Source organism: Squalius cephalus, assembly GCF_949319135.1.
Source record: "Squalius cephalus genome assembly, chromosome: 17".
NCBI lineage: Eukaryota > Metazoa > Chordata > Actinopteri > Cypriniformes > Leuciscidae > Squalius > Squalius cephalus.
In genome coordinates this window covers 21,335,195-21,359,416 of record NC_137138.1, presented here as the reverse complement: position 1 = coordinate 21,359,416, position 24,222 = coordinate 21,335,195, and the positions used below count along the sequence as shown (strand labels likewise).

The window sequence follows — 24,222 nt, the reverse complement described above, 5'->3', positions numbered from 1 at the left end:
CATTGCTTTACTTTCTTCCTTTTCTTTTTCGTATTCGTAGATCAGTCTGTGTCCCGCTGAAATAATAAATAGCCTAATAATAATAGCCTAATAAATGCGCAAAAATGAAAGAGCTCTGGAATGTTTAGTCGCGCTTCTGTGTAGTTCTGAAGGCGTTGCCCCTGGCAACCGATAGCGTCTCCTTCCATCATGGCCGACAGGCTCAGACCCCGCCCAAATCAACCCAAGTCGGCACGTGACTCCTCACTCTCAATAGTGTGTGGTGTGCCATGATGTGACAAAGACAGCACACCACACACAAACAGATTTTCAACCAGATTCTCGACTGTGAACACAGGAAATCTCGCGAGACTTCAGAATAAGCATGTCGGATGATATGCAAGAAGAAATTATGATGATAGTGTTTGGAATGATTTTCACAGAAAATTCACATAAAAAAAAAAAAAAAAAAAAAAAAAACATTGTACCCACCATTATATATAACCTTTACAGAAATATATTCATTCTTTATTGTCTTAATTTATTCTTTATTGTATTTATTTTCTCTTTAGAAAAAGTTAGCCTATTTAATCCCTCACTGAACCCTTATAACACTCAGCTTCCTGCATATGTGCGTGTGCGTGTGTGTGTGTGTGTGTGAGAATGACCGTCTTCCATCATCTCACTTTCTGATTGGATATTGTTTCATTTCACGTGATAATCTCCAGAACGTGCGCGCGTTTGTCCGCGGGGTTCCCCCCACACATCAGGATTTCTGATCGTAAATATTAAACATGTTTAATATTTACGATTCGCGATCGGGGCGGCTCCGACGTTCTTCCGAGCAGGTTCGGACACTCTTAACACACCTCACACCAAGGGAAAATCTGATAAGATAATCTGTTGAACCATCAAGATAATCGGGACATAGCTAGGATTGTCGGAAGGGGGGAAATCGGCCCAAAATCAGCCCGATTATCTTTTGGTGCGTACCCAGCATTAGTTTAGGAGTTGTCATTTTTCAACTCCTAGCTAAAATCTTTTAGTGCGATTTAGGAGTACTCCTAGTGGTAAGATAAAATGCTTTGTGAATACGGCCCCTGGCCACTGCTCTGGAAGATGAATGGCTCAGAATCACTCTGGCCACTGTGAAGGACTTGTATCTTGTATCAAAAGGAGCCAAACACCATACTAATAATAAATGATTGTAGACTAAAACTAGGCATTTCAGTTTCATTGTCCAACCCGTGTGTGTACATATATATATATATATATATATAATATATATATAACCTCTGAAAAATCATATGGCTGGAGCCTATCCCATCCCAGTATCCATATGTACATATGAAACCTACTGTATATTTGTACTTAATAACATAAAAAAAGACAAAGAATTAAAAAGACAGTGGTTTCTTTATTTGCAAATTAATCACAAAAATATTGGCTACCAACAATAAAAAATATTAACAACAGTAGGTTTGATTGTACAGTCCAGATGATTATTTCCTTACAGTTATTTTATTCTACCTATTGATACCCTACATTATGATACAGAAAGCACAATATTGGCAGTGTGAAGGTCATTGGGACCCTCTGCACGTCTGTGAGTGTGTCGATGTAAAAAAAAAAAAAAATTATAACTAGTTCATTCATATTTTATAATTTCTCTGTTCCATTCATAAAAAAACAAAACAAAAAAACAGGTTCTGTACACTCTGACAGAAATTTTATTTAAACATAATTTGTGCTTGGTGCAAAACATCCCATTTTACCAGGAAACACGATATTGCATTATTAGACGTCAGTTGTGGGTTTGGGAGCAGAAATACTAAATGATATAGAGAAAATGAACGTTTACGTGTGTGTGATTATGAAGAATACGAAAGCAGCATGTAAGGTGCATGATTCTGTACCGCAGACAGTTGTAAACTACTTATATTTTAACCAAGACCCAGTAAAACTATCTGTAAAAGCTACTGGTAATACAAAAATGCTCTGTGGACCCAAACGTCTTCCTGTGGACTGTTGCAAAACCTTTGTGGGAAGTGATATCCTGGCATTGTACGCTTTTCCACTCCTTGGTCAACAACACAAATATTGTGCTTCTCAAGCATCATACTTTGAGGTCAATGAAGAAATTGAAGGGTTGTACAGTTTTTTTTTTTACAAATAAGATCTATATTATAGAAAATAAACGCTCTGAGATACTGTCACATCTCCAACTGTAATATTGCCAGACCCCTTCCATCCTAAAGCAGGGAATATCAGGGGTGATTTATTTCTCAACAAACATTGTACTTTTTGGCGCCTTTTCATCATGAAACACTTGACCGAAGGACGCACTTGAATCGGGACGCCAAACGTCTATAGAGGCACACAGCTGTTAGAGGAGACTGATATATGCTGCGCAAAGTGAGTCTGATGTAATTGTGCATGGAAGTACGAATGAAAGTGCACAAAAACCTTTCAAAGACAAATAAAAAACAGAAGGGAGCAAAATTAAAACCAATTAATTTTACGTTATACATAAAATGAGATTTGGGTTCGTTCCATGACTTCTCATTTCGGCAGCAAGAGAAATGAAATCCATTAGCGCAGTGGTTTAATTCAGCCCCAGGGACTGGGTTAAGGGGCTTTGTGGAGCTTTCCATGGATCGCCATGCCTGCCACTGAAAAGGCATCGTGTCTATTATATAGCATCCTAATTCCTTGCTTACATTCATGGGTGTAATTCCTACGGTTCAGTAGCAGTCAACAGTTCCTACAGAACACAAGTCATATAAAATGGCCTTTTAAAATGGTCTCTTGGCAGAGGAAATACATTCCAGGACACATTCTGATGACAACCCTGAATGAAAAGTGATTAGATGTTGTGATATGCTAAAAAATGGGTAAAACATTCATTAAAAAAAAAAAAAGATAAAAAAATACAGGTGATAAAAGATTACTGGCGGGCAGGTTTTATGAATCACTATTAAAACGGCAATACCCTTACTTAATGCTCTGGTGAGATTTGTGATATAATCCTAAAATAACACATGGGTCCAGTTCTCACAGGGACATTCATCATTCGAATTACGATTAAAAAGATCCACCCCTCGAGGGCGATCGAAACACATCAAGCTTGTATACTTTAGTGAATTTAACCGTAATTGGCTTGATAAAGTTGCATTAAGGCAGTCACTGCACATATAACGGGCCAACAACATACCCAAATTTTTTACAGTTTCATATTTACAGTCACATTGGTTATGGATGTAGCTTATCTGTGTTTTAGTACCACAATTTATCACGCATTATTAAGCTGTCCTGTGGATTCGCAACTAATAGCCATAAATACATTGTAATGAAGTTTCACCTTTAAATGTCACATTTTAAGCCCGGAGGGTGCAGCTGTAACGAATGGGCTCAATATCCATGAAATAAAAAAAACGTTTAAAACAGAAGAATGAAACTACAAGGCGAACAGCCTTGTGTTGTGCAACACAACACATGAAATGAGTGTTAAAATAAGATTTAACCAAGAAAACAAAGAAAGTCTGACTTTAAGGTACCACCCTGGCACTTATTTATCTGTTGTGGACTTGTGTGTGTCCTACAGCTCTGTCAAAGGAGATATGTGCCTCCTCTCCCATATTGCATGTCCATTTGTTCTGAGTGACACTACGTCGCTCTGGTACTTCAACACACCAGAGAAGTAGAATGTCTTTTGGAAGCCTCCCGTTGTTCGAGACAAGATTTGTGGCAGGTGTACCTCAAGGCTATGTCCTGGGCACATCACTGTTCTCCAAAACGGAACAGAGCCACTAGCGCATCCAAGCCCATCTTTCTTTACCGCTCCGTCGTGTCCTCTAGAAGCTCAGTTCTGAAGGTCCTCGAAGCCGCTGAAGAAGACTTGACCGGCCGTGGCCGGCGGCTGACAGGGGTGGACAAGAGGGCAAGTCCCCTTAAGAGCAGAAGGAGGGGTGTCCGAGTCTGACCAGTGTGTCCCCACCCCCCTCCTCAGGTTACCTGCTTTGGAGTAGCTCCTCCCTCAGCCAGCTAGGCAACGGCTGGCCCATTTTGTACAGCAGCTTGGAGAGCTCAATGTTGTGCTCATGGTAATACTCTCTCAGGAAGGTCCGAGACTGTGGAGGAAGAGGATGGGGTCAGTTTCTCTACCAACATGTAATGTACATGTCATGCTAAAGCTATGTGTGGGCTTTTTTATTGTGTCTAGCATGAAAGGTCAATAGGCATACATGCATATATACACACACACACATACCTATCTACATATCATTTTTACATTTAGATCAGGTATGCCATTATCTGACACTCAGTTAAAATGAATCTTTAAAAACACTAATCATTTAATACATTTTTTTAAAAATGTAATCTTTGGCAAATGTCAAAATAAATATCAATTTTAACACTTTATAATGTTGTGATGTCAAAATTCACTTATTTTTTTCACACATTATTTTGAGTTATTAGTCAGTGTAGTATTATACATTTATTTAGCCTAAACAGATTAGAATGGTAATCTCAGCCATTTATCAGCAATCATATGGAAATCATTACTGGACTTTTATATCGGACAGATTTTTTAATCACAAATCATTTACTGACCACATGAATACATACTGAATACATACTGATTGATTAATATAGCACACTATTTTATTTTGGACTTTTGTCACTTATTGACAGGAACAATATAGAGTGGAGAGGAAATGATGGTGTAAATGTGAAACGAGCAGGAACTGATTTTCATTTATTCAAACATCATCATAATCTACTTTTAAAATGGCTTATTATACCCTCACGCTAAACAGCTAAATATTTTTGACTGGATATTAGACCAAACGCCTCTGGCCTAGAAAAGGTCATGAACCTTTAGCCACTGCTGTGTGTGTGTGTGTGTGTTAAATAACAGCTCAAATGAAAGCTCTTTTTTTTCCAGGAGTGCTGCTGCTGCGACTGCGTCTGCAAAGCCACGACACATCAGCCTGTTCTTTCACCCCTCATTAACTTTGATGTGTCTGCCAAGAAGCCTCAAGGTAACATCAAGGTCTTCGGCATTCGACTGAGCCTCTCTTTATCATACTCTGTTAAAAGATACTGACTGAAGCTGGGCCCTTCTAGAAAATACACCAGTCTGAATGACTCTGAAGTAATGAGAAAGGAATTCAGTGGCTGCAAATAGTCTTACTGAAAACTAAAAATTTTGTATTAAAACATCATTCAAAATTAATTTAATTTCTGTAATGTGACATTTCTGAATAAAACTGAATATTCAACAGGAAATACTGCAGGGCACGATTCTAATTATCTGGATTTAACTGGATTTTAGATGTTAATCTATATGATTGCATTGGTTATTATTCTTTATTTTAAAATCTGATATGACAATTTAGACAACCGGGTTGATAGGTTTTTTTTTTTTTCCTATTAATACTTTTATTCAGCAAGGACACAAAAAAATAGTAAAGGCATTTTTAAAGTTACGAAAGATTTCTATTTCAAATAAATGCTGTTTTTTGTAAACCTTTTATCCATCTAAGAATCCTGAAAAAAAGGTATCAAAGGCTTCTCCATAAAAATATTAAGCAGCACAACTGTTTTCAACATTGATAATAATAAATGTTTCTTGAGCACCAAATCAGCATATTAGAATGATTTCTAAAGGACCATGTGACTGAAGACTGGAGTAATGAAGCTTTACCATCACAGGAATAAATGACACATTTCAAATATATTCAAATAGACAAACAGTTATTTTAAATGGCAATAATATTTCACTATATTGTAATTTTGATAAAATACATGCAGCCTTGGTAAACATAAGAGACATCTTTCAAAAAAATGAAAAGATCTTACCGACCCCAAACTTTTGTACAGTGGTATATTTTTAAAAATCATGTTTCATGCAATTTTTGCTATTGAGATATTAAACAACTAAAGAGATTAGAGTAAAATATGCCAAAACATGTTTTTCACCTGTATGAACAAGCTTCTTTCTCTTTGCAATGTCAATCAAACCCGAAAAAGACTGGATTTTATTTTTAAACCAAAACTATTATGAATATGAACTAGAATCATAATCTCACATCAATGTCCATGTCAGGATATCTTCTGCCCTTACTCTTCCCCAGGCATTTGGTCTTCCCTCCATCTAGCAGCTGACACCAGAAGCCCTTCTTCGGGTCAAACCTGCAGCAAGAAAGAAGGGACAAAATGGAGGACAGGCAGCTAAAAACGGCAATGTTTCAACATCAGCCTAATCAAAAGGAAACATAACAGACAGATGGAGCACAGCAAGGCCTCCAGAGAGGCTGCCACAGGACAAACCATCTTTATTGTCCAGTGGGAGATGTGGCTGGCAGATGTTACTGCTTATGAGATTATGTGATACAGCATGAGAAGACAGAGGACAGATAGAGAGAGAAAGAGAGACAAGTGGTAGGGGTGGAGTGAAAAGAAAGAGTGTACATGAGGTGGTAGAGAAGGCTGGGAATTAACAAGCGCTCTTGTGATCCTGTCAGACTAATGGGATCCATCAAGATGAGGAGACTACTGTGAAACACTTCAAAGCAGCTCCAAACAAAACACTTCAGGTGCTCAATAATGTACAGCATATTAATGACTCTTAATTGTCAATCATAAAAGAGAAATGAGAAACTTGGAGCTTTTGAGGACAAGCTTCTTACGCAAGGATCTTGTGGTAGTTGAGCGTGTTTGTCAGGCCTAGAAACTTCTGGATTTTGTCCATCACTGAAGCTGGTTCTGTCCTCAGCATCTGTCCATCCAGGACCAGGATCTGAGAAGAAAGAAACGGGTTAATGGAAGTCATAGAAATATTCTAAAAAGCACAACGTACTGATGGACATACGTGCATTTAGCAAAATACCTGACTGGGGTGATAGTGTGTGAGCCAACGCTGAAGGTGTGTGGCGTAAAGTCCGGGCAACAGACATCGGCTCTGCAGGACCCTCAGTTTGATGGGCGCGTCCCGGCCAGCAGTGATGACATCATGGAATGTATATTTCTGAGCCACAGGATCATCATGGGCCCTCTGGTGCTGGACAACAGCAAAAACGGCAATGAATATACAAATTCATAATACAAATATAGTGCTGTGGAAAAGAAAGTACACCCCATGAACGTAAAATCGAATTTATAACTTAAGACCTTTTTTTTGCACAAATAGAATTAATATCATATGTCCATATAGTACAAACCCCAAAAAATCTCAAAATAAATCATGCATCTCAGAATGATACTGGATTTTGCTTATCTGAAGACAGTGTTTAATGAAAGGCAAAAACAGATTATTATGCCAATACTAGCTATATCTATATACTGAACGTGTTAATGTTCTTAGACTTTTTCTCCTGTTATGGGCAGGAGAAAGATAAGAAGAGTTGAATTAAATGCCTGATTCAACTTATTGTGTAAAAAGATTTTATGTATAAAGCGGGACTTTTAATTATAAACGAGCTGGAAATTCAACTTTACTTTCATCTCGAAATGTCTATGCTTTACTGCTTTCAGCTGCTCATTCAAAAAGGTGAGGGAGATAATATGCACTCTTAAAGGGAACCTATTATGCAAAATTCACTTTTACATGGTGTTTGAACACATGGTGTACACAACCACCCTATACAAATACTTTTTTTAAAAATCTCTATAAATCATAAGCACTGTCTCAGAACAACCCATTCTCAGATTCGGGGCAATGTGACGTACTTTTGCACAAGCCCCTCCCACCACTGTTGATGGACACTGCAGTTTGAGCATAGACCCGCCCTGAGTAAGCTAAACACAGTCCGCCATTGTTTCGACACCGGAGCAACTGTAGACAAGAATGTCTTCTAAAGTGATTGAGGTGTTTTGTTATAAGATGTGAATGAACATAGCAGTCTTCATTTGCTCTCCTTGTTACTCGAGGATGGATCTGTACTGTTTGTGATCCAGCTTAAAGTCTCCGGATTGATAGGTGAGAAAGTGATGAAAGTGAGAGCGCGCACTTTATGACAGCTCATCGAGTCGTTTTACGGATATAAAGTTCACCAGTTTATTAAGCACCCACTGAAAAGGTGTGTATTTGTTTGTTTACTGTTAGTTGTACCGAGTGTTTTGTGTACTTCGCTGTAACTTATATGTTGATGATAATGAAAGGGAGAGGGAGAGAGTTTTTATGGATAAGACTTTAATGCGCACTTCTTATACTGTGTTTATTCAGCTCTTACAGTGATTTTCTGGAGTAAAACTAACGCTTCATCTTTTGTGTGATGTACAATAAACTTCATTAAACTCATCAGTACATTTTTGGCCATCACTCGGACATGGTCACCTACAACAGGCTTGTACTAATAGTGGATAAGAGCAAGATGAAAAATAAGTTATAACTGTAATTAAACTAAACTATACCTGTTCTATTTCCATACAGCATATATTCTCTGACTCTGTGGGCATTATTGTCCGACTCCGGGTCGAAATGAACACCGCAACTGCGAGTTTCTGTTCTGATATTATCATTCTGTGAGAGATGAGATTGTCCTGACTGAGCATGAGCTTGTGAGGCTCCGCCCTCTGTGCCGGCAGCAGCAGCTCATTTGCATTTAAAGGGATAAACACTAAAACGGTGCGTTTTTCTGAGCCCCAAAAAGTAACAATTTAAACATGCTGTAAAAAATGATCTGTTGGGTATTTTGAGCTAAAACTTCACATACACACACTGGGGACAACAGAGACTTATTTTACATCTTATGAAAAAAAATAGCAGCCCTTTAAGTACTAACCATCTACACATTACAAAATAAAAAACATAAAATAATCATTGTCATAACCCATCAACAATAGATCATATAAAATACATAAATGTATGGTATTCATTGCTTTTTTAAGGACCCTGTATTTTTCCTGTATTAGGATTTTACCAGTGTTAAGAGATAAAAGGCAGTGTAATTTAACAAATGACACTTAATGTAATGTAAATTTTGTAATGATTTCTAGCAACAGATTGCCATCATAACGACAACTAAGAATAACAAATCATAATGTGAAGCATCAGTAAAATCATTGAAGCTGAAATGGATATTTCAACATAACAATGAATCAAAGCATGCAATCAAATCTGCTGCAAAAACAGTTTACCGTGTCTAACATTACAGGTGGACTTCTGGGAAAAAATGAATAAGCTACACATGTGTAAAATATGGGCTCTGTAGGACCCAGCAGAATGATGCCATTTACAATCATCTCTGAATTACATATTTTTCCATTTTCTGCAGATCTAATCTACTGTCCAGAGCAGGCATCATGGCCATGGCTAACCCTGGTTGACACAGGAGCAGTTAGATACAGACCTGATACCAGGAATAGGCTCTGTCAGCTGGGTTGATAAGAATGGTGATGATTTTGGCTTTGGGCAGAAGAGCAGCAGCTCGCCGGGCCGCGACCTCAGAGTCAAAGTAGTTGGCACTTTTCTCGAAGTAGAAATCTGAGCTAGTGTTGGAGGGTAGAGGGAAATACTCCATGTACCTATCATTAAAAACAAACAATTAACATTTCATCTCATCCTTCCCTCAGGTCATTTTAACATGAAACTCTTTTTTTTTTTTAAAGTGAAGTGTTCATCGGAGGGGTTCAAGACCTTGAACCACGAAAACACACACACAAATTTGACTGGATTTGAGGAGGTTTATGTGGTTGTAATAAAAAAAAAGTAACAAATCCTTCCTTCAGGGTCAATTTGATCCCCTTAGGAATGAATGGAATGGGAGTAATGCTTCAGTACACATAGAAAAACCTAAAAAATGCTCAAAATTAAAAAAAAAATTAAAAAATACAAAAAATTTTTTTTTATAATGTGTACGTGAATGCATACTGAAGAGAGAAACTCAAGAACTGATTTAGGACCCAGCGGAACAGCTAATTTGCTCCATTTAGAGCTATAAGGCTAGCCTAGAAATCTAGACGCAACCTAGCGGCAGCAAAATTTATTTTGCAGCCAGGGTAGTCTAGCAACTCTCCGTTGACTTTCGGAGCTGTAAAAACCTGAATTGGGTCAGGCCAATCACATCGTGTATAGAGTAGGCGGGGCGGGCTTATCATAATGACAACAGAGTTGCGACGGTTCTCTGCTACTTGAAAACAAAGAATGGCGGCTGCTGGAGAACAGTCTTTCGAATCGGCTTTGGCCGCGACTCTGGAGGACTTGGAGTTAAGTTTTTCTTTGAGAAAAGAACAAAGAACGGCACTTAAGTCATTCTTAAAAAAGGAAGAGGTGTTCGTAGTTTTGCCGGCCAGATATGGCAAAAGTTGAATCTATCAACTAACGTTAGCTCCGCTGTTGGGAAAACGCTCTGGTTGGTTGAAGCGCTGTCCTATTGCGTGCAGAGGGAATTTGAAAGACAGCCGTTTATCCCGCCCCTCGGATTGAGCCGTGTCTAAGGTGAGTTGCCAGACCTAACATCTTGATGTAGGTCTGGCTTGCCAGGCTACTATAAGGCCATCTAGTGGCAAGAATCATGAAAAATATTTTTTTTCCCACAAGAGGTCGGCAGAGACACCCAAATTAAGCCAATGTGAGATATTTTGAGCTGATTTGAGCTGGTTATTGCATGTATTGGAGTTATTTTAAATTTAAGTTGAAAGAATGTGAGGAATGTGCTTAAATTATATTCTTTATAGATAAAATCTAGTAATTTAAAGGTACATAAAAAAAAAAAAAAAAAAAAAAAAAAAAAAAAAAAAAAATCCCCCCAAAAACTGCATTAAAAAATTAAAAAAATTATTGTCAAAGATTTTTGAAAAAAAGAAAAATATATATTTTTTAATCATTTTAGGGCTTCGGGTCATTTTGACCCATGAGGGAAAGATTTGTTACAGAATACAAGGAGAGGATTTAGTAAACACTTCTGAAGGAAACCAGATGGGAAAGACATGTCAGCACCTGTAAAAAAATTGTTTAATTATTACGGCACCATTGTTTTTCACTGTTTGGTGAAATGAATCTCCCTCTTTATAATCAGCATTGTTTTCGTCTCTTGTTTTTGCGATCAAACCACCACATGAACCATCAACTACCATCCTTTTTCCACAAACTGATTAAAGAGAAAAAGAAAGGCAGGAAAAGAGTGAGAGAGAGAGAGAGAGAGAGAGAGAGAGGCACTAGATGTACATCAGACACCTGCTTTCTATTAGTTACATTTCAGACAACTGAAAGGAAAAGAAAAAGCTGGTAGTCAAGGCAGTGCTGTGTTTTGAAATGACCCATAACACTTTCCTCTCATGGGAACATTAGCCTTCATGTCTCCTAATACTCTTATCTTCAAAGCATGCCAGACCTTTACAATCGATATACTTCACAGCAGTTTACAAGAGCTATTTACCATTAAGAACCCATTAAAACATGTGGTTGTCTTGTCTGTGTTGACGTACAAGGGGAAGGGAAAACAAGAAGCAAGGGTGCAGCAAAAAAGAGTCGGTTTAGGGGGAGGGGACCTTATCATTCTAGAAAGCACATGACTGGACACAGTTGTGGATACGCCCATGAGTGCAATGATTCATTATTTAAAATGAATCATTTAGGTCAAACATGTCAAGGCATGTTCACACCAAGAATGGTGGAAAAGCTGGAAAAAAAAAAGTATTCTTAAAGTAATTCCATCGATATCGTTCCTTAGGTCCTGTTTACACCTGGTATTAAGATGCGTTTTGGTCGATCAGATCACATGTGGACGAGGTACTTCCAGAGGTAGTCGAAAACGCATTCGACCAGATTGCTTTTGTGTAAACGCTCATGTGGTCGAACAGCCACAAAAGACCGTCTTCTCTCCGCCTACTGACCTAATGAGTAAACATTATGGGAAGCGCGCTAGCCAGACGAGGTTTAAACTTTGTCGGCTGGAGACCCGAGTTTGGTTTGAAAAACTTACCAATGTTCTCTCACCATTCCTGTTTTCTAACACACACTCACAGCATTCGTCGTGTCTTGCGGCTGTTAGAGCAGAAACGAAAGCTGCTGCTATCCGTCTGTTTTTCTGTCGTTCCCGGTCGCATTCATATTTAAATTGCGTGAGCTTATTTTGTTCATTAGATCGAAAGATCTGAAAAAGCCTCCCCTTGAAGAAGTCAGGACACAAGTAGTTGAAAGTGGACAAAAGAGACGGATTAAAACACCAGGTCACATCCGAATCCGATCGACCAAAACGCATCTTAACACCAGGTGTAAACAGGGCTTCTGTGTCATAATCACTATAGTTGTGGTGTGGAGTGGACTTCCCTATTCTCATAGAATTAGAATGATTATTAAAACTTTATAGTTATAGTTAGAATTATAGTTATCATCCTTGGTGTGAACAGGCCTTCAATCTCCTAAACATTTACTTAGTCAACTTTTACATGTACACACTAGCATATAGACACCCTCATACTTAACACCAGATATGGACTATAAGACACAAAACTCAATTTTTTATTTTATTTCATGGAGCCTTTAAATCATGCATGATCCTGAAGAGACTGCAGCCAACAAAGTTAAAAGTATGGCGGGAACATTTATGCTCAAAATATCACCACATACCAGTCAATGCCTTTGTGGTAGTTTCGGCCGTTGAAGAACTGGATTTCTTCAAAGGTCTCCTTACTGGGGTAGTTACTGGTCAAATCGGAATGCATGCCCAGAAACAGATAGAGAGCGGTAGTTCCTGAACAAACACAAGACAGCAGTGAGTGAACAGGTCTACTGTCACATGATCAGGTTTTACACACACTCATTAAAGCAAAACATTCTCACATTCACATCAACTTTTTTATATAATGTTTCACTCAAATTGTTATATTGATTATAGAATTTGTAACAATTTATTTATTTATTTTTAATAAAAAGTGGTCTTTACTTGTGGTCTCAGACCTTTGGACCTCACTGTGTCTCATTCTGTTATTGAGCTATAGGAGTAATTACATGTTCATTTGTAGTATAACCCAGAGTTAAATTGGGCAAAAGGCAGGAAATGTCTTGTGTAAGATGTGATAATAAAGGTTCACTGAAATTATGCTGTTTACTAAATAGACAAGTCTGAGAAGAAGTAATAACAGTACAAAAAAGAATAATAACTGAACAAATAAAATAAAGTCACTCTAAGGCCCAACCCCCTAATCTAAATTTTATTGAGAGGATTAACACAGCCATTTTACTACCCACTCTAAGAGTGGGCTATTGCTCCCTGAAGACATCTTTAGAAGTTTAATTAGTCAACGCTGTAAAACTCAAATTCACATTTACTGAGGAGCAGCCAGGGTTGCAGTAGAAAAGCTATGAGCCTGTACAGGGTAAAAAAATACATACACACACAGATATAAGTACATATAATATCATTTAGTAACCCAAAATAATTTATTTACAACATAAATTATTTATACATAAAATTCCTTATATAATCTATATCTATATTATTTGATCATATCAAGTATTGATAATCTTAAAATGGCCAAATATTGAATCACTATCACTGGTAACCTTTTGGCAACCAAAACAATAGTCATTAAAAAAATTAAAAATAAAGTTTAACAATAACAAAAATTAGGGATGTCCCAAGCTGATCTCAAGGATCGGTATCGGGCCGATTAAGCATTGTTTTAACTGATCGGTATCGTCAGCTGTCACGCAGGTGTCGTGCAGTAGGTGGCGGTATGCACTGTCATTTAACTATTACTCCAGAGTGCATTCTGGACACAGTCAGGACCCAATCTCACTGCTTTATTATACAGCAAATCTTGACACTTGAAGCCTGAGCATGCCTGTTGCTTCGTGTGCAATTTTGTGAATGATTTGGCCGCATTTCAGAAATATTGAGTGCTAACTCTAGAATCGTATCCATGGTAATTTTAGTTTGGAACTATTGGCTTACGTTTTTTATTGTTTACAAAAGAAAGTTTGACGACGGCACCTCCGGGTTCTTCAGGCTGAATTGAGCTGTTTTTATACAGTCATGGCCTAATGGTTAGAGAGTCAGACTGGTAACCCATAAGTTTGCGGGTTCAATTCTCAATAACGGCACCTAGTGCCCAATCGCTCCCCAGGCGCCACAGCAAAATGGCTGTGTGTGTCCACGGTTTGCAGTGTGTGTCCACTACTCGCTACTCCTAATGTGTGTGGACTAAAGTGTATGGGTTATGCAGAGGACAAATTCTAAGTATGGGTTACCATACTTGGCTTTCACATGTCACTTTCACGTCACTTTACTTAACTACACAAGCGCTTCATTCATTTGGCTTAATATTCCCAACAGGATCGGTGGATCAGAACAAACGATAATTCACTGTATTTCAGCAAAACATCAGACAAACACGAAATTAAGCGGCTGATTTTACATTTTAAAGCACAATTGTTTTGTTTTTTTTAAACAATATGATTTGTTGTCCAATGCTTCACTTGCATTACCTAGTGCTAATAAAATGTTTTCATGGCAAACTCATGTTTTCTTTTTTTCCTCATAATAAAAATATTTGGGCCTATATATTAATTCCGTAAGTTATAGCTTTAAAAGCTTACTATTTTATAGTAAATACATGTCAACTTAACATGTATACCTGTAACATCAGGTATTAAAAATACAATTATTTATGTATCCACCTCCTCATTGTGTGTGTGCGTGTTATTATCTGCTTATGTATGGGATGAAATTAGTTTCAATTATCAGCACTCATTGTATAGCCATATGGACGCATAACTAGCAAATAAAATTTTTACAAAAATCACTAAGAAGGTGAGTAAAATAGACCTTTATTGTTATACTACAGTACTTATCAAGTGATGACTATAATTAACTACAAAAAAGCTAAAAAGGGTATTCAGTAAAGTATATAGTTCTATTTTACAGTGATTCCTGTGGATTATATATGATGAACAGATTAAATTTAGGCTTTTATTCACATATAAACTATATAATGAAATAAAGTGAATTCTCATCTCAAGATCCCAAGTTTGTGCTTATCCACAGATTCTGACAAAAATATGAAGCAGCCTAAATGAATGAAGTGCTGGTGCAAAATTACTGAGCCCTGCATGAGGAAATATCGTCTACTATATCAGCCTATAGAAAATACCTCTCCGATGCACTCCAATGCCAGTAAATTTCATGCAGACCTGCTCACTAAAAGTGGCAATGATTTATCTGCTTTATCTGCTGGATAAATTATTAAATGCAATAGCTGAATCTCAAACAGTGGATCATTTATATCAGCAACACATCTCGTCATATCAAAGCATTAAAGCATTATATAACTTTGTGCAAAGCTGCTTTGAAACGATGTTTATAGTGAAAAGCGCTATACAAATAAATTTGACTAGTAGGTCTATATTGTAGCCACGAATTAAGAATTCGTTCCCCATTTTTTTATATAAAAAATAATTCAGAAAAAAATCCTCCTCATCCCCCCAGCACATCTTCAGTTGCATTAATCCCCCAGTTCTTCTTGTTAGAATAATAAGTATACATTGGATTGATTTTAATAAGAGAACATATCTGGCCAACACAGCTAGATGGTGCAAGTGCACACACACGTGTGGATGTGTAGCGAGCAGAAAACACTCACCAGTCTTCTGAGGTCCGATGATAAGCAGCTTGGGGAAACGGTCACAGGTCTTCTCCTTAGACCAGATGTCTTTATGTCTTTTGTCCTCACAGGGGTCCTGTAACGGTAAGAAATAAGCTGAAGTGAAATAGTACCCATATATCACTGAAATGAGCACCTTCACAATAAAAAACCCTCCAGCGAGTCTATCGTTGTGCCTCAATAACCAGCGGGAAATTATGAAGAAACTGGAGAAATTGTTCTCGTTCCAGCTAGCAAGAATATGAAAAACTTGGGAGTTTTACCAAATTACTCAGGGCAAGATGTAACCTACATCTGAATATGCATACTTTCCTGCAAAAAAAATATTAAGTCAGATTAGTAGGATGTCCAAAAGTTCAGGACATGGCATGCTCAGGAAATATAGGAATTAGGATGCAGCCTGAGCGCTTTGACTTGGATTTATCATCAGCCGGAAAAGTGCATTATGGAGGAAAGGCTGTTATCCAGCCAAACTAAAACAAATTAGTCAAGCATGTCAAATATCTTACAACACATCAGCAGAGTCCAATAACAAGCAGATTTTATATTAATTCAGACTTAGCCTTTAAACTCGCCACAACATCATCCCAGAGGTAGCCTCCCAGTTTTATGGGATTCACCAGATAAAAATCAGAGGCATAAACCAACCCCAGTCCAGAGCTTTGAAGCATCTCAAGAGAAAGATGTCCTGCAGCAAACATTTTGAGCCCTTCATCCATCACAGCCAAAGATGCAGGAAACGGTGGTAATAAATTGATAGTTTTAACCCTTGCCTCTAAATTAAAATCTGGCACGAATGCAAGATGGTTAAACGGTGCACCAAGACTGAAAAACCACTAGCAATCCAACACCTGTCCGTCCTAATGAGGAGATTAACGGCTAGCGCCCCGCACTAATGACCGAAGAGTCTTGCTTGAGTACACGCCAGTGCTAAAAGCAACATTACTTAACACATTTGTGAATTTATTACTAATGTACTCATGGGATCACAGTTTATGATAACATGATAACGTAAGCTCTGTTCCAAATCCTACCTAGACAGCACTTCAAGCCATTGTAGGCACGATGCGAAGGCTGATCCAAAATCCCGAAATGCACTGCGACTTGTTCAGTAAGAAACTGGTGGACACACTAGATGGTGGACTGTGAATGGAATGCAATTTATAAATATACACTATAGTGTTGCATGATACAGCGGTACTTGAAAGTTATCGCAATACCCTGCAATTAAAACGGTACAATACCACAATTTATTAGACATGCTGGTCATGTGAGTTCAGTTTTTTTTAAATAAGTTATAAAACAATACATTTTAAGTTCTGTCATATTATTCAATTACTTTTACTGTTTTTTTGCTGTGGTATTGATTCAGTATCCGTATCGAGGTATTTTAGTCAGGTATCGTATCAAAGTCATAATTTTGGTATTGTGACAACACTATGCACTACCATTCAAAAGTTTTTTGAAAGAAATTACTACTTTTATTCATAATATTTTGCAATACTACATTTTTATAATTTTTATGATCAAATAAATGCAGCCCTGGTGTACATAGGAGACTTCTCAAAAAAACATTTAAAAAAATCGTACAGACCCAAAACTTTTGAACGGTAGTGTACCAATTAATTCAATATATTAAAATGATTTACTTTTACTCACTGTGTATGCAGAGTATTATTAGGTTTATTATGAGTATTGTGTTGTTAGTTTAGCAACATGCTAACTCTCTTGGAATCAATTGTAAAGGTCTATTTACACCACACTAACACTAACTATAAAGATAACTATATTAGCGTCCACACCAGCGGACGATATTGTTCTGTTCATTGTAAGCGGGTGCTCGTCTGTCACTTTAAATGCTTAAGCTCATTACAGCAGGATGGATTATGATTGGCTGTCAATGTTTTTATCGTTCATCAGCTAGATAAAATCGTTCTGAAAGTGATTCCAACGATGTTATTTCTCAATGCCGTTATCGATATAGCTGTGGTGTGAACACTACTATTCTTTAATATTGAGAACTATATCTTTATCGTTATCTTAGTAGTTGTAGTTCTTGGTGTGAATGGGCGTTAAGGAGAGTCTCATGATCTAACCAAAATGGGTCACCTGCCCCAAGCAAAATTACCTGTAGTGCAAGACGTTAATTTGCCACACTAGTTACTGCCTTAGGTGCCCATGTGGGACGTACACAAAGGCAGCTCACTAGATTTTGGACTAGAGCCATGGGCATGCTGTATTAAGTCTAAAATAAAAAACTAAACTCTTTCCAAGTTGTATCTTTCCTCTGCATGTATTAGCAGCTAGCAGATTTCTTGGGAAAACAACTGCAGAAGAAAGAAGATTATTCAGAGCAGGGCAAGCTGTGGAACGCTGGAGAGCCGACAGAAAAGATGGGACCTCAACCTTGACAAGAAACGAGAGAGATCAAAAGAGGGATTTAAAGCTTTCAGGCACCCATTTTCTCTTTCTTTAAGGGTGAAACAAAACAACAGAGTTAGAAAGAGTGAGACAAGAAATAAAGAAGCTGGATAAATTGAAATGGGGAGAGCGGGTGGAGGGGGGAGATACAAAGAGAAAGACAGATCTTCTGCATTGCCTCCAACTTTCAACTGAATTATAGGAACCAATTTCAAAAATAGCATTCTCTGATTTCCTGGCAGGCTACACGGAAAACCATTTTCACTCTTTGTACATCAGAGTAAATGTGCAGACAGCCATACGAAACCTTTCGCCACATATTACGGCAAAAGCGCTCAACACTCTCAACCTCCGCTGATCCACTCCCACTAAATAAAGTTGTATTTGTTTCCCATAATGATCCCAGGACAGAACAGACCCCCAACAGTGCTCATTTGTTACCTGCCAGATGGGGTCCCTCTCTTCAGGGAAGATTTGGAAATATCTCTGTGCCAGTTGTACAGGTGGGAGGGTCTGCAGTTTCAGGTTGGTCCACATCTGTATGAACTTCACCAAGTTCTTAAAAGTGTACAGGCCAAGACGGTCATTCCCGTAGTTGGACAGGTGGGTCATGAAGATGCTGATCTGGTTCAAAATAAAGCGTAAGAAGTCATGAAGGCCCAATCCACAGATTAATGTCCCATCCTATGAACAGCTGACTTCAAAACTACTCTTAATTCAATGGATCTTTTATAGCCTCTTATTGTGCTCCTTTTGAAGGACGATGTTTAAGATTCTCCTATTGAACATCTGATGTGAGGGTGAAAATTACATTGGGACTGTCCCCCAAAGGTAGTTAAAATGTTGGGGGAGGGTCTTGTGCTCACCAATGCTGCATTTATTAAAAAAAAAAAAAAAAAAAAACAGTAATATTGTGAAATATTAAAATTTTCTATTTACAGAAAATTATTTTTCTATACAGTTTTCTTTTATAATATATTTTCAAATGTAATTTATGTCTAAGCTGAATTTTCAGCATCATTATTCCAGTATTCAGTGTCACGTGCTATTTCAGAATTCATTCAAATATGCTGATTTGTTTGTTTCTTCTCATTATCAATGTTGAAAACAGTTGTGCTGCTTAATATTTTTATGAAAACCATGTTTTTCAGGATTCTTTGATGAATTAAAAGGTTTTAAAAAATGGCATTATTTAAAATAGAAATCTTTTGTAACATTATAAATGTCTTTACTGTCACTTTTGATCAATTTAATGCATCCATGCTGAATAAAAGCATTGATTTCCTTGGGTTGTGAGACATTTTGAGATCTATAGTAGATTGTGAGTGCTATATAAATCAATTGATCTTTCATTTAAAGCATCAATAAATAAAAGTATTTTTAAGTTTAATAATGAATATGCGGTTCACAATCCTCAATAGAAATAAGGCATATTATGCATATGCAAATGAGACCTGAGAGCTACAGTGAGCAGGAAAGATTTTCAGTGAATACTGACTTTTTAAAGATTTTTCTAATCAACCCCAACAGACCATGCCCCAACAGTCATTGTGTGATTCACACACTGGATTAGACATGATAAAGAATACAAGTGTCAACACTCACTGGGTTGAGGAGGACAGTGAGGAAAAGCTCTCCTCCATTTATGAGTTTGTCCAGCTCTTTAGAGCCTCCAGGATACTCATTGTAGAAGATAGTGTGAGTAAAGAGACCACAGGTCTGCCTGGGTAACACCTAAAAAACAAAGATTTTTCTTTCAGTATGTAATCTCTTTATTTAAAATAATCGATTTTCAATTGTATTTATAAAAAAAGCCATATATACACATCTGATGTCAAATTCAATTTCCACATTTGAGAGTCACTTTAGACTGGAATGGAACGGAACTGAATGACCTCAGTGTTGAAAAATGGACGTTCCACCAGAGTTGAATGAGTTAAAGGATGACGAATGACATGGCCCACACATGATCTTATTTGACAGCCAGTGTACATGACTCCTATGTACATGGTAGAATGAATATGATTTACACTAAATGTGCTTTTTTTAGTCATTCTTCCACCATTCTTTATATCATACATGTACGATGAGACCACTGTCTTTGTTTCCTCATGCACGTTTATCGTTCCCTGATATGAACATTGGATAATAACTGTATGTCAGCTTGAGGAAATGTAAGATGTGTGTCTTTAGAAAAAAAGAAAAAAAATAGCTGCAGTTTATGAATCCCAAGATAATTTTTTTTTTGTACCCATCGTGGCCAATGCATTCTAACACACACACAGAAACCGCTCTGTCATGATTCAGCAAGCTTTTGTCAACCTCTCTCTCTGTTGTCCCCTAAAGCGATGCACAAATGATGAAAAAAAAAGAAAATAATTTTTTTTTTTAATATATATCTATAAAATTGTACTTTCACAAACAGTTTGCCATTAACGCCCTACTGGGACTGAAAGCTCAAACTGTACACAAAATATCCTGGGGTTTATTGTACTGATTCCAGCCCGAATACGAATTCAACATACTATCGTTCAACCATATAACTGTCCAGGCTACAGGCTACAGTCTCAAAAATGTGCAATCTGTTTTTATCTACATAAATTTGTGCCTTGGTGCATTGGTAGTGCATATGTTTTGCAACATGTTAGCCCCAGGGATGCAGGTTCAAGTCTATGTTATTTCTCAAACACTTTCTCCCTATTTCTCCCACATTATCATCTTCACTTTATACATTAAAGACATAAAAGCTTAGCATTCTTACACTGATGCCACTGTGTGCGAAGCCCCTGCGAAAGCGTGCAGGTTTGAGGTGGGGATACTCCTCTGTACTGGTCACTTTGATGCCCCACACTTTCTTCCAGGCCTCGTACAGCTGCAAATGGATGGGATACACTCCAGAGTGATGAGGAGCCACTGCATAACCCATGTTTGTGGGAATGCCATGCTCCTGTAAGGGAACAGCAAACACAACACAGTAATGGTCAAAAATAGTGTACTTCAGGATATGCACTAATAATTGTGTATAACTTCATCCCAATTTCTATATGTACTAAATGTACATCTCTGGTGAACAGAAAATAAGTTATTTTTTGATAATTTTATGGTGTTAAATTGTGCTTTGATGCCACATTCTATGAGCATTTGAATGTGATTTGTTAATTTAAAGTTAATTACACCTTAACTTTGAAGTTTGTGCATTTTAAAAGTGCTGAGACAGCTACTGCCAACAACATCTTGCTAATCTTTTACAAAAAATGAGATAAAAATAGTCACAAACTCCTCCACAGGGCTTGTAGGCAATATTAGCTAAAATGGCATGCTTGGAGGCACATCCATGGATGCACCAAAAAAAAAAAACTATATTATCCAGGCACTTTCAATGTACTGTGGGCCATCATGTATTTAAGCCATGCTAATTCGAATCTTGCATATATAGTCAGTCAGTCCATCCAGGATTTCGCAATTTTGCGAGCACAGATTTTAACGCAAACGCAAGCAAACTCCGCAATAAAGCTTGCAATTTTTTGAAAATGTTGCGGATTTTCCACAGAATTTGACTTAAGACATGTCGTGTGACGTCATTACTTGTCATCGCGTATTCAGCCAAAGTGCGACGAATACGAGCCCAGCTAAAATTTCTCAGTTACCAACAAACATGTTACTATCTAACCTTACGGTAATGGCACACTATTGACATCTTCCTTTGTATTTTTGTAGTATGTATGTCTGCGTGGAGGTCTTGTCTGTGTGTCCATGTGTATGTATGATATGTATAAGCTATTGGACACCTTAATTTCCTTCGGGATCAATAAAGTATCTCTATCTCTATCTAACATCACTGTGTTCTGTTAAACTGCAAAAAGACAGATTAACATAAAACTAGGTAAAACAAACAATGGGCACTATAAAATGAAGATTTCAATGTTTTTGATTTCGTGTTAAATTTGAATGAAATGAGACGCAGAGATTGCATTGTTATGAATTGTTATTTTCAGGATTTTCTTTTTATGAAATTTATGTTTATTACTTTTCTTCATGTCAGAAAAGTAATAAAAATTTGTATTTAATGTTGTCTGTGGTGTACATAGAGATTAAATAATTTGTATTTAGAAGGTAGTAGTTTAAAAAAAATGCCAATTCAAGTAGTTTTCCACCCCAAAAAAAGAAGAGAAAAAACGCCTCGCAATATATACCGCCAAATTTGCAAATAAGCATAAAATGAAAAAAAATGTGCCACATCACAAAAAAAAATTCTGCGAAATCCATGTATGTATATACACACACACTCAAAATATACACAAATTGTAAATATCATCTACAGACATAAAATAAATAAAATTAAAAGCCCTAAAACGGTTTTATCTAATAAAAAAAATAAAAAAAAAACATTAAAATAAATTAATATTCAAGAAAAATCTGATCATATCTCTGATTATATCAGCTAGAGCTTACCTCCGCGAACTTGCGGTTGAGCAGCATTTGTTCAGCCAGCACAGACTGGTTGTGGAAGAGGTGTGGCTGCATGTGACTCCACATGTGGGGAAACCACCAGAACTCTTTACTGTAGGACAGAAGCAGGTCATCTCCAAGATCCTCCTCATCTGTGCCTAGAAAATAATTACACAGACACAAACGGTGAACATCTTGACTCTATTCCAAAAGCTGCCTTATAAAACAGCATCCTAACCAGCTCATAAGTGACTGATTAGGAACGCTCTACATGAGCAGCAACTCACACATAGGAGACCTGACTAAAGCCTTGTTTATACTTTCGCCTGGCTCCACAGCGCGAGTCTCTGCAGACTGCGCGCGCACCTCCCCAAACGGACGAGTCGTTTATACTTGACGCGCTCGCCGTTGTACTATTCTTTGAAACGATAGGTGGCGACTCGAGTAATTGTCCTCTAAACCATCAGGAATCAGCGGTGAGAAGAAGAAAGCTATACACACGTGACAATGTTTATTTTAGTAGGCTACACCACCACCAATACCACACTACAAAAAGAATCGTGTAAAACCCAGTAAACCCTGAGATTATTACTCGTGACAATAAAACAAAATATATGGATATGAGAATGTGTATACAATATAACTAAATTAACAATCTCTTACATATTTTCTAATTTCACTAAACATTTCATTAAGTTTCGTGAACATTTTTATTAAACATGGACCTTTATGTTCATTAAAAATACTTGTTATGCTATTGTATGCTCATTTTTTTAAATGTAAGTAACTAATTTAGACGTGCAAACTGGGTGCTGGTGTGGTGAGAAGTTCGAGCTCGGCCAGATTCGGCTCGAAGTCGTTCATCTTCGGATGTGGCGCCGCGCGCGTTGTTACAAAAAATGTCGCGCACACCGCCAGGCAAAATTGGGTCTTGCTAACCCAACGCGCACGACCGCCCACACCGCAATGACGTCATTTTTGCCGCACGCACCTTCACGCTCGTGCGGACGCGTCGAGTATAAACAAGGCTTAACACTCACAGATCCCAAAAGAGTATGTTGTTAGCATTTTGCTAAGCGAACAGCGTGATATTTACTTACCCGCATGGAAGAACTTTCCAGAGAATCCCAAGTTGAAAGTGAAATTGGGCACGTGGGTTCGGAGTTCATTCTGCGTCTCTAGAAGTGCCTTTGAAACATGGAGTTTAGCAATTTAATAAAACTTGCCTAAACACCCCTAGGTAAATAAACACACAAAACACATTCAAAAAGTACAAAGACAGCAGATGAGAACACAAAAGAGATACATAGCTTAACACACGCCAACGCACGTATGCGCACAACAGTAACAGCGCTAGAGGGACAGCACAAGCATGTCTACTGTCTGTTCGTCTCCTCTGTTTGCTTCATTACCCTTCTCAGATTTAGCTCTACATCTGCCTCTCATTTGATTTGTTTACTGTGCTTGTTTTTGACTGCCTGTCTCTCCAGTGTGACTCAATCAAAAGCCTGATTCATATTTAACTGCACAGAGGTCCGCAGACAGACAAGACTTTGATTATGTTTGCTTTCTATCCTTTCCCTCGGCTGAACATCTGCATCGGGGCGCCCCGAAGATGAAAGATTCACAAGAAGGATGCAGAAAACTGCATTTGAAATATTCATGCTTGTGGCGAGTCTTTGGATGCCCTTTGAACAGTGAGTCGTGAAAAAATAATAAAATAAAAAAGCGAAATGGAAAGAAGAGGAGAGATTTGGAAAA

At 37.6% G+C, this 24,222-nt stretch overlaps 1 protein-coding gene across 2 annotated transcripts in view; it reads right to left on the bottom strand.

The window, feature by feature from the left end:
- Positions 1 to 2,007: 2,007 nt before the first annotated feature.
- Positions 2,008 to 24,222, bottom strand: part of ndst1b (N-deacetylase/N-sulfotransferase (heparan glucosaminyl) 1b) — an 84,395-nt gene continuing 62,180 nt past the window's right edge. For both annotated transcript variants that reach the window (XM_079898749.1, XM_079898750.1), the window contains exons 5-16: positions 23,562 to 23,649; positions 22,465 to 22,619; positions 20,774 to 20,959; positions 19,618 to 19,746; positions 18,454 to 18,636; positions 15,571 to 15,667; positions 12,557 to 12,680; positions 9,336 to 9,510; positions 6,875 to 7,045; positions 6,675 to 6,784; positions 6,075 to 6,177; positions 2,008 to 4,109 (exon numbers count right to left, since the gene is read on the bottom strand). In XM_079898749.1, coding sequence (XP_079754875.1) covers positions 3,990 to 4,109; positions 6,075 to 6,177; positions 6,675 to 6,784; positions 6,875 to 7,045; positions 9,336 to 9,510; positions 12,557 to 12,680; positions 15,571 to 15,667; positions 18,454 to 18,636; positions 19,618 to 19,746; positions 20,774 to 20,959; positions 22,465 to 22,619; positions 23,562 to 23,649 — 1,641 coding nt within the window. In that variant the 3' untranslated portion in view covers positions 2,008 to 3,989. The remainder of the gene's footprint in view (positions 4,110 to 6,074; positions 6,178 to 6,674; positions 6,785 to 6,874; positions 7,046 to 9,335; positions 9,511 to 12,556; positions 12,681 to 15,570; positions 15,668 to 18,453; positions 18,637 to 19,617; positions 19,747 to 20,773; positions 20,960 to 22,464; positions 22,620 to 23,561; positions 23,650 to 24,222) is intronic.